At 43.9% G+C, this 11,386-nt stretch overlaps 1 protein-coding gene and 1 pseudogene across 2 annotated transcripts in view; one reads left to right on the top strand and one right to left on the bottom strand.

The window, feature by feature from the left end:
* Nucleotides 1-11,386, top strand: part of SH3KBP1 (SH3 domain containing kinase binding protein 1) — a 677,269-nt gene that overhangs the window by 427,262 nt on the left and 238,621 nt on the right. For both annotated transcript variants that reach the window (XM_063955734.1, XM_063955735.1), the window contains one exon: nucleotides 6,985-7,062. In XM_063955734.1, the coding sequence (XP_063811804.1) occupies nucleotides 6,985-7,062 (78 nt within the window). The remainder of the gene's footprint in view (nucleotides 1-6,984; nucleotides 7,063-11,386) is intronic.
* LOC135052222 (5S ribosomal RNA) lies at nucleotides 5,745-5,863 on the bottom strand (annotated as a pseudogene).

Here is an 11,386-nt window from a genome sequence, read left to right as displayed (position 1 = left end):
TTAACCACCAGGACCACAGTAAGGGCAGTGTGGCCGATGCCGACAGCCGGGATGTAGTGCCTTGAGGCCTTCACGTTCACTACCCTGTCACATAGCAATAATGTTGTCCATGCCAGTTGAGTTGATGGAGTCACAGACGAGGAATGGATGAAAACCACCCTGCCTCCTCCACGGTTCCTAGCCTACTATGTTTTCCTCCAATACTTAAAAAAGGCAGAGCCAGAGAAAGAGTTGTCTGCGGTCTGGGATTGGAGGAGGGTGCAAAGGCCAAGTGAATTAAGAACCAGAGGAGCATGGAGAATAGACTGCTAATGGAGCCCAGACAGCCCCAAGGTGAGTAGCATTAGGGTGATCTGAGTGGCAGAATTTTGTGGCATGATATGGCAAGGAGGCACTACAGTGTGGCATGATATGACCGGTGTTTACTACAGTGTGGCATGATGTGAACTAAGGGGGTACTACTGTGTGGTATGATGTAACCCAGGGAGCACTACAGTATGGCATGATGTGACCCAAGGGGCACTACTACAGTGTGGCATGATGCCATCTTGGGGGGAAAACAGTGTGACATAATATGACCGGGGGCTCACTACAGTTTGGCATGATATGACTCGGGGCTCACTACAGTGTGGCATGATGTGACCTGAGGGCACTACAGCGGTATAAAGTAACCTGAGAAAGGTATAATAGTGTGTCACGATATGGCTGGGGGCACTACAGTATGGCATGAAGTGACCAAGGGACACTACAGTATGGATAAATGTGATTGGGAGGCAAAAGTAAGACAAAAGTCAAGGGGTTGAGAGACGACAGCTGTTGGGGGTGGAGGTGTATATATATATATATATATATATAATGTTCACTCTAGGATTTGGGCAGGGCAGGGCGCCGGACTGAGGGGCACAAGCGTGTGCGTGCGCGTCAAAGTCGGGCGTGGCCACGCAAAATAGGGGGCGAGATCATTTCACGTAATAAAAGTGGGCGGTCCAGCCCACAGACGATAAAACAGGGGGCGTGGACGGCCGGCAGCGTCACTGTTGGGGGTGTGCCCAGCACCTACGGAGGTACTGGGCTTCCCCCAAGCTCTCTCTCACAGCGTGAATGGATGCCGCGCGCATGGCTAGCGTGAACACTATATATATATGTATATATATATCGAGGAATGGACCGGCACTCTCCTGACTGATTTTCTTACCCCGGTGCCTTCTGGAATAAAATTGTAGGCTCCAAAAGAAGACAGCGACACTCAAGGATTTAGTAAATATGAAAAAAGTGTATTCAAAAGCTTACAGGTAGCCGACGTTTCGGGGCTCACATGCCCCTTTGTCAAGGTGTGTAACAAACTGTGTGTGTGAAAACATACCTTATATCCCAGAGAAGCCCGCCAGTGCACGATGCGCGACCGGAGACGCGAGAATCCCGCCGCACTTCCGGTCACGGCGCGATGACCTCACTGCTGCTGCGCCCGTCGGTTGCCGTGGCAACCTGGACGCCGCTGGTCATACCAAAACCCTGTAAGGAAGCATAGATAGAACCAGTGAAACAAGAGTGTATAATAACAGGAAGAACTGTGACCCCCACAATTATAGAGTCCCACCACCACAATTAAGGGCTATTACTGTGAAACATTCCTAAACATCAAGTATCAAGACAACACACGGGGGGCTATTAGAGAAAGATGTCATTGGATGCTGACACCACGACCAATTGCTGGCACCGTGGATCAATACTTCCAGTCCCTAGTAGAATATAACATGTAAGTCTGACGGACTCAGACAGCTGTGGAACCTAATAGTAGGTTAACACCGTCATATGGGAACAACAGTGGGATATAAAGTATGTACCCAGCCCTAGGGGTATCAAACCCTGCTACGGTCATGTTATCAGCATCCATGGTACAAACGCCAGACCAAAGGGTTCGCCTTTTAACTAGCGAAAAACACTAAGGTACTTGTATATAATGCGAGGAGAGAGGACCAAGGGAAACAAAAAAAGGGGGAGGGAAAAAACAGGGAAGAAGGGAGGGGAAGAGGGGTGGGGGGGGGGGTTTGGGGGGGAAAGAGGGGGGGAAAGAGGGGGGGAAGAAAGACATGGGGGAAAGGGAAGGGAACGAAAGGGAAAGGAGGGGGCTAAGGGGAATGGACTGGGAGGGGAGGAAGGAAAACTGGGAAAGGGAAAGTGTGGGACAAAGGAAAAGGGTAAAACAGGTGCTAGGCAAGGGACACTGGTGTAGTCCAACTCGGATTCATATAAAGATGTTCCACGAGAACTTCTCATTCTGTCCGCCTGGGCTTATAGTGCCAAGTTCATGGATCCATTTGGATTCAATATGCAGGAGCTTGCGATCCCTGTCTCCTCCTCGGATGTTACGCGGCACATGATCTATAATTTGATGCTTTATATCATTCAGCGAATGTCCCTTAAGTGCAAAGTGGCGTGCTACAGGTTGTTCAGAAGGTTTGCCCGCCAGTGCCTGTTTAATCGCAGACCTATGAAGGGCCATCCTCTCTCTGAAAGTCCTGACGGATTTACCCACGTAAACTAAATGACATGGGCATATTAGTAGATATACAATGTGAGTTGTCGTGCATGTCACCACATGCCTGATCTGTAAGGTTCTATCCTTGTGGGGATGTTTAAATGAAGACCCTACTATCATACTGTTACATGTAGTGCATTTAAGGCACCTGTAACACCCCGGTAGTTTGGTAAGGAAAGTGGTGGGTCTTTCTACCTCGCTTTGAAATCCTGTGACGTCAGAATGCACAATGATGTCCCTTATACTTTTACCCCTTGAGTAGCATAACATGGGGCGTCTCTCCTTGAACACTGGAAGTTTCTTATCTGAAGCTACAATAGGCCATAAGGCCCTTGTTGCTCTCTGGATTACCGGGCTAGCTGTGTTAAATGTATTGACAAATGGGATCACCGCCTTAGCGTTCCGCGCTGTCGGTTTGAGTAGGGTTTCCCTCGGTATTGCCATAACTTCTGTTTTCTGTAGTTGCAATTTATGGTAATCATATCGCCTCTGGACGAATTTGGTAACCATATGTTCTAGTTCCTGATCCAAGCTGGACCGGTCGCTGATGATCCTAGAGGCCCTTATCATTTGCGACCTCGGGAGTCCATCCTTCAGAGGTCCCGGATGGTAGCTATTAGCCCTCAGTAGGACATTTTTGTCCGTTGGCGTGGAGTATAGACTTGTACTTAATTTGCCATCCTTGATGGTTATTTCACGTCCAGGTAGTTGAGGGACTCCCTGCCTGTTGTATAGGTGTACTTGATAGTAGATGGTCTGCCATTGACGTCCACCATTAGTTGTTCAAACACCTCAGCTTCACCGGTCCATAGTAGGAACAAATCGTCTATGTATCTAGCAAACATCAGTTTATGCTGGGCTATAGCCCTATCGTCAAAGAAAACTGCCTGTTCCTCCTGGAACATGAAGACGTTGGCGAACGATGGGGAGACATTGCTCCCCATCGCACACCCGGTCCTCTGGCGAAAAAACTTGCCGTTGAACATGAAATAATTTCTTTCCAAGGTCAACGTTAGTAGCTGCATAAAGAGGCCTATATCGAGGACTTCCATCTTCTCTTCAATGAGGAACTCCCTCATTGCGTGCAAACCTGCTTCGTGCGGGATACTTGTATATAGGCTTTTTACGTCAATCACACATATTAGTGTCCCAGGGGGGACCTGTCCAATGCTGTTGATCCGCTCTAAGAAGCTGGTGGTATCTTTAATGAAATTATGATGTTTCAAGATCAAGGGTTGCAGAATCCCATCGAGGAATATCGAAATGGAGTCTTTGGCTGCTATTATCGGTCTACCCGGAGGTGCTGTGGCGCTCTTGTGGATCTTGGGTACCACAAAAAAGATCGGCACAAGTGGATGTTCCTGTTTCAGTGCATCACACAGTTTGCTGGATAATTGACCGTTTATTTTGGCCTGTTCCAGGAGGAGCGCCAGTTCCTGTTGGTATTCACTGGACGGATCATATGCCAATTCCTCATAGGTGTCAGTCTCTGCCAATTGCCCCTCAATTTCTTTGATGTAGTCGGAGAGGTTGAGGATAACCAAGCCTCCCCCCTTGTCCGCTGTGATTTGATATGTGATTGCAAGAGAATGAACACTCCCAGTTATTTGGGCGCCAGCTGCCCCCTAAAGAAACGGCAATGGTAGGTTGCCGCAAAACAAAATAGGAATACCGGATAGGAGTTCTTAGCGACCTGAGGTGTTTATATGTGGCTAAATATAATAATAAATATATAAAAATATATAAAAAAGTTTGTATAAATAATATATAAATTTATTTCACAATACTAGGAATGAGTTTAAATACAAAAATAGTTAAATGAATAAAAGTACTTTACATAAAATGTCGTTCTCTAAAAATGACTATTTAAAAAAAAAAAATGGAAACACACCAAATTCTCAAATAAAGTGCAGCTTGCATGTGCAAATAAGCTACAGAAATGTAGAAAATATAGTATTGAGAGTCTTAACTGATATAGCAGGAGGTCTCTGGGTGAAGGCCCAAGGCGTTTCGTCTCTCAGACTTCTTCGTGGGGTAAGTGACAAGGTACTACAGAGCTCCTATATATACCCCCCTAATTGGGAGTTAAGTGATGACATCATATCCTGTCTATGTTAGTGCATATTCATTTGAATAATTACTCTTTACTGGAGCACATGTTTAATACTTAATAATGGCCGCCATTACTGTATACATAAAATAAACAAACAATGTTGATCATTTAAAACGGAGTTTGGACATTAAAACAAGTGATTCCGGAGAGGTGCGGTACTTCCGCCTCACTTCCGGTGTTCAAAGAGTTCATGTGCGCATGCGCGCCGTCTTGACCTTCTTCTCATAGTTCCCCGCTTCTGGTTGCACGTGTTTGGCGCAATGGTGACGTCTTTGTTCGTAATGTCTCTATGCATTTCCGCCTTCATGTCATTGGTTAAGCGCATCACATGGGCTCTCAGTCCCGGAACTGGCAACGTGTGGAACGCACGGATGAGCCACATCACATGACCCGGAGTCTCAGCTATGTTACGTTGTTATGGAAACGTTCTCCCCGTTCTCTCATGGCGAGATTTTTATATTTCCCGGACGTAGTCACCAAAAATGAAATAAAGATATGTTTAGAAGGTTTTTATATTACAGCGTCTTATATTTGAGAAATGAAGATCATATGTTTATGAGAGTCAAATACTTGTGTTTAATATCGGCATTATACACACCTATGCATATTTAGCTATGGTATATATATTATATTATTTGTATAATAGATCAGACAGAAATCTTATGATAAAGTAAAATAAATAGGTAAAATGGCAGAATATTTAGTTTATAAAAAAGGGATAAAGATATGAAATATATATATAAATATATATATATATATATATATAAAGGAGGGATATGGAAAATGCCCATTTTCCTCATATACGTGAGCAATTAGTTCTTGGTATGTATTATATAGTAGTGATTACACAGTGCTGTGTCTATTATTTGCTTATTCTCTTAGTTAAAGGTGCCAGTGAACTCAAATACAGTGATCTAATTAATAAAGTGCTGTGACCTTAATTTTACATATATATATTTCTACAGTGGTCATATATATTTCAAGAAAAATTAAAAATTATTATACATTTGTAAGGCTTATAACCTATATTTACGTGATCATGTGATATATGAACATCTGTCACGATTGGACATTTAGAAGTTGCCTTTACTTTCAGTACAGTACCTAATATTCCCAATGGGTCGCCCCTTTTGGTACTAGTCAGGCCCAACACTGCTTCGCTTCCAAGTTTGGTTGAAATTGGGCCTTTCCAGTGTGGTTTGACTGTATTTCTTTCGCACGCAACAAAAAATGCCAACATGACACATTATAGACATTTTATTAGTGCAGTGCTATACATAATATTAACATTAATGTGCATGTGAAATAATAAAGAGTGCGGAAGTACCGCACCTCTCCGGAATCACTTGTTTTAATGTCCAAACTCCATTTTAAATGATCAACATTGTTTGTTTATTTTATGTATACAGTAATGGCGGCCATTATTAAGTATTAAACATGTGCTCCAGTAAGGAGTAATTATTCAAATGAATATGCACTAACATAGACAGGATATGATGTCATCACTTAACTCCCAATTAGGGGGGTATATATAGGAGCTCTGTAGTACCTTGTCACTTACCCCATAAAGAAGTCTGAGAGACGAAACGCGTTGGCCCTTCACCCAGAGACCTCCTGCTATATCAGTTAAGACTCTCAATACTATATTTTCTACATTTCTGTAGCTTATTTGCACATGCAATCTGCACTTTATTTGAGAATTTGGTGTGTTTCATTTTTAGTGAACGACATTTTATGTAAAGTACTTTTATTCATTTAACTATTTTTGTATTTAAACTCATTCCTAGTATTGTGAAATAAATTTGTATATTATTTATACAAACCTTTTAATATATTATTATATTTAGCCACATATAAACACCTCAGGTCGCTAAGAACCCCTATCCGGTATTCCTATATATATATATATATATATATATATATATATATATATTCACTGTTGGGGGTGTGCCCAGCACCTACGGAGGTACTGGGCTTCCCCCAAGCTCTCTCTCACAGCATGAATGGATGCCACGCGCATGGCTAGCGTGAACACTACATATACATATATATGTATATATACATAGATAGATAGATAGATAATTGTATATCTAGTATAATTATTATTGGTAAAAGTTAATTAGAATATAACCTATATTTATTTTTCTGTATTTGTTCTACAGGCACGTCACTTAGAACAGCAGATATTCCACTCTGTACTCCGACCACCACATCGTCTGTGGCATGTGTAGAGAAACCTAGAGCTGATCTCTGTTATTTAAAAAAGTCATGCAAGCTAAATGAAAAAATGTCAATATTTTTTGGTAATCCTTGTAATGTGTTTTTTCCTAAGGTTCTTCAATGACACCTGCACAGCTCTGTCCTCCTGTACCACCGTCCTCTCGTTTACATGAAGCTGAACCTACAACGAGTGAGTATGCAGTCAGAAAACATCCAACACATACATCAGCAGAATCGTGGATATTTACTTATTTTTCTGGTCTTGTTTGCTGTAGTATACATGTAAAACAAATAAATAGGTTACCAGTAATATAATAATATATAGTGAATAAGGAAATACGTTAATAATTATACGTTGATTGGGGCTTGTACCAATTAGAAACAAGTTACAGTACGCTGCTAGTGATTCTAGGGCCTTATTCAGCTTCAGGGGTATGGGTCGTTGGGTAGACACAACTTAGGTCAACAGTCATTAGGTCGACCATGGAAGGTCGACATGCATTAGGTCGACAGGGACAATAGGTCGACGCGGTCATTAGGTCAGCATGTACTAGGTCGACAGGTCAAAAGATCGACATAGATTTTCTGACTTTTTGGCGTCGTTTTCTTCAGAAAGTGACGGGGAACTCCAATTAGTGCACCATGTCCCATCGCATGGCTCGCTTCAGGCAGGTTACCGTTCCAATCATAGTCTACGTGGATCGTTAAGTATGAAAAAATCCAAAAAATGAAGAAGAAAAAATATGAAAAACTCATGTCGACCTTTTGACCAGTCGACCTAGTACATGTCGACCTAGTGACCATGCCGACCTAGTGACCATGTCGACCTAATGCATGTTGACCTTCAGTGGCCGACCTAATGACTCTCGACCTAAGCTGTGTCGACCTAATGACCATATCCCCAGCTTCAGTTGCAGTTTTACTATAAAAGCAAAACTGCAGCTGTTATCACTCACATGCTGGGGGCCGCCCAGTACACGACAAGGCCACCAGCATACTAATGGCGGCCAGCAATGCGATCGGAAATTGAATTGCGATTGCATCGCTGAATAAATGAAGCCCCCTGCCTCCACAGCCTGGTTGCATAGGCAGTCGGGCCACCAAATCTTCAGAATTGCAGTGGCCACGAGTGACGTCACATGGCTACCCCGAAAGCAGGGCCGACCCACCTTCGTTTTCTCCGCCACGCAGCCGCCTCCGAATGCCCCGCGAATGCCTCTGCCTGTTAATCAGGCAGAAGCGTTCACATCACTGAGATGTGATCGCATCTCCCTGGCCCACGTATGCGCAGTGCGGGTCCTGCGGTTGTGCACTGCTACGGTAACAAGGGAAATGCGAATGCGTCTCAGATGCGTTCAGTGCTGAATAGGGCCCCTAATGCATTGTTTTGCCCATTCAACGCAAACATTGTATATTAACTGCACATAAATATTTTGAAGCTTTGTATGCACGCTGAGATTTAGATTATGGCATATACCTTCCTGCTGTAAAATGGGCAACATAATTTACAAACTGCACCCATTTCAGTCCAACATAGGGGGTATTTCAGAGTTGATCGCAGCAGCAAATATGTTAGCAGTTGGGCAAAACCATGGGGGTCATTCCGAGTTGTTCGCTCGCAAGCGGATTTTAGCAGATTTGCTCACGCTAAGCCGCCGCCTACTGGGAGTGAATCTTAGCATCTTAAAATTGCGAACGATGTATTCGCAATATTGCGATTACACACCTCGTAGCAGTTTCTGAGTAGCTTCAGGCTTACTCGGCATCTGCGATCAGTTCAGTGCTTGTCGTTCCTGGTTTGACGTCACAAACACACCCAGCGTTCGCCCAGACACTCCTCCGTTTCTCCGGCCACTCCTGCGTTTTTTCCGGAAACGGTAGCGTTTTTTCCCACACGCCCATAAAACGGCCTGTTTCCGCCCAGTAACACCCATTTCCTGTCAATCACATTACGATCGCCAGAACGATGAAAAAGCCGTGAGTAAAATTACTAAGTGCATAGCAAATTTACTTGGCGCAGTCGCAGTGCGAACATTGCGCATGCGCATTAAGCGGAAAATCGCTGCGATGTGAAGATTTTTACCGAGCGAACAACTCGGAATGACCCCCTATGTGCACTGCAGGTGGGGCAGATATAACATGTGCAATGAGGTTGAGACCCCTAACTTTTATTTATCATTTCTTTCATTTTTAAAATAATTGTTTATGTATATGTTCATTTCCATGGTCCTCATAGAAAGAATATTACATAATGTGCTCTTCTTAATAGCAGAGGATCAGAGCTGGCAAACCAGTCCTGAATCCATGTACACATCACAGTACTGAATGAGAAGCTTATTCAATTTAGGCCCCTTTCAGACATATTAAGCTACCCAGGTCTCACTTATGTCTGACAGGCACCAACCCGGGACTGTGATCCTCTGGACTTTCGTCCCACGTAGTCAACCCGAGTTAAGTCTGAGTGGTGCGACCTGGGATTTTACTCCTGGGTCGTACCCAGAAGGCTCTGATTGGCCGTTCGGTGTTGTCTGGAGTTGGGGGGGGGGGGGGGGGGGGGGGCATCCTCCCTACAATAGCAAAGAAGTACTGACAGCACTGGTTCTGGGGAGAGATTCAGTTTTGGCAACCTATATAACAAGGGGTGAAGACTGAATGGCTAGGATAGAGGTGCCCGGTCCGTGTTGCAGTGTGTAGAAGTAGCCAGCGCACACTGGCTACAGAGGCACTGCCTGTTATTGTCTGGTGCATGATGTGATTGCATGGGGCTGGTATCGGGAGACCGGCATCTGAGATCCCAGAGGTCACCATACCAACCCCATAATACCGGTTGCCAGATTGCACGTGAGGGGGGGGGGGGGGGAGGAAACAGATTTTATTCCCATTCTATGGGGGGAATTCAAATGTTTGAAAAGTCAGTTGGGTGTCTGTTTTTTTCCTACCTAATAGACAGGAAAAAACATACACCCAACCGAATTTTCAAACATTTGAATTCCCCCTATGAGTGTCGTGGACACCCACAAGTGGTAATAATCCCTGTTAGTCGGCATGCCGACTGTCGGGCAGGCCACAGATCGGGATTCCGGCGTCAGTCATGTGACCGTCAGGGTCCATGACTACATCCCGATTGCATGTATGTATGTGACATGTATGTGTGTATTACATTTATGTATGTGTATGAGCGTGACATGAGTGTAGCCTGGCAGCACTGGCTTGTAGAGTGGCTTATCTCTGAAAGGGGTCAGCCCGGAAATTTTGCGGATCTCAAGTGTAGTGTGAAAGGAGGTCACCCGGGTCTGAGCGGGGAAATTTTCTGGTCGTACATCTGAAAGAGGTATTAGAGAGATCCAGTCAGTTGTTCATAACGCACAAAATAAAACACAGTACAGAGAGAGTTTAATAAAAAAAAAGCCATGGATATTAATTAAATGATAATGCTTTAATGAGAGTCAATAACACCGTGCTGCAGATGGGATGCAATATTACATTAGCATTACATTCCCATACAGAAGAGTGCTTTACAATGTTTACAATGTGTATGTGTTAGTAGTTTGACAGAGTTACAATTTTGTGTATATTGTTTTGTGTTGCATAGTTTGCTGTAGTTTAATCCACTTCTGCCTACAGCCCAGCTTTTTTTCCTGAAGCAGTGTGTGATTGTAGATCCCAAGATAAAATATTACCCAGAGTAAGACGCTGCATCACAAGTAGTTGCTAGAGGGAAGCTTTTCAGATGCTGAGCAGCGTCTTCTGTGGACTGTCTCCTGCCCACCCCATGCGCCCGATATCACTTTGCTTTAAACTCTTGCATGGATACAGGTTTCCCTGGTGGTGTGAAACCTACTGTAATAACGTCAGGTGTGTGATGCTGAGTGAGTGGTCCATAGGCTGTGTCAGCAGTTCTCAAACGTTTTTGAATCACGGTGCCCTAGAGTATCAGATTTTTTTTCATGGCACCCTGAGGCCAAAAGTTTCTTATTGAGAGATTTAGAAAGAAATGTTAAATTAAGTAAATTGTTTTTATATATCATCCTTAGGTTCAGTTATGTGGTGAGGGATAAGATTTGCTTCTATTTGTCCACATATTTTATGATTGGCAGCCACCAGCACTGGTTTTGCCTATTACATTGACCATAAATAATTTGAATTGGTCCTGGACCACCAATCCAGGGCACCCCTGCAAGTGTCCTGAGACACCCCATGGTGCATAGGCACACAGTTTAAGAACTTCACTATGCTATGCTAACAATCATAACTAGCCCAATAAGACTTGGAATTGATCAGAACTGAGGGAGGGATTACAGATGGGAAGATATTAAATGTTATGGGGAAATTCAAATTTATCATACATTTCTCTAGCATCCTTAAGGGATATTGGGGACAGAATTAGTATGATGGGGGTATAGACAGGTCCAAAGGAGCCAGTGGACTTTAAATCTCTTCAACTGGGTGTGCTGGCTCCTCCCCTCTATGCCCCCTCCCACCGGTCAGTTTAGAAAAAAGTGCCCTCAGGAGAG

The sequence above is a fragment of the Pseudophryne corroboree genome, chromosome 2 (assembly GCF_028390025.1).
Source record: "Pseudophryne corroboree isolate aPseCor3 chromosome 2, aPseCor3.hap2, whole genome shotgun sequence".
In the NCBI taxonomy this organism is placed as follows: domain Eukaryota; kingdom Metazoa; phylum Chordata; class Amphibia; order Anura; family Myobatrachidae; genus Pseudophryne; species Pseudophryne corroboree.
The sequence above is the reverse complement of the archived record's forward strand: the minus strand, read 5'-3'. Positions and strand labels throughout refer to the sequence as shown.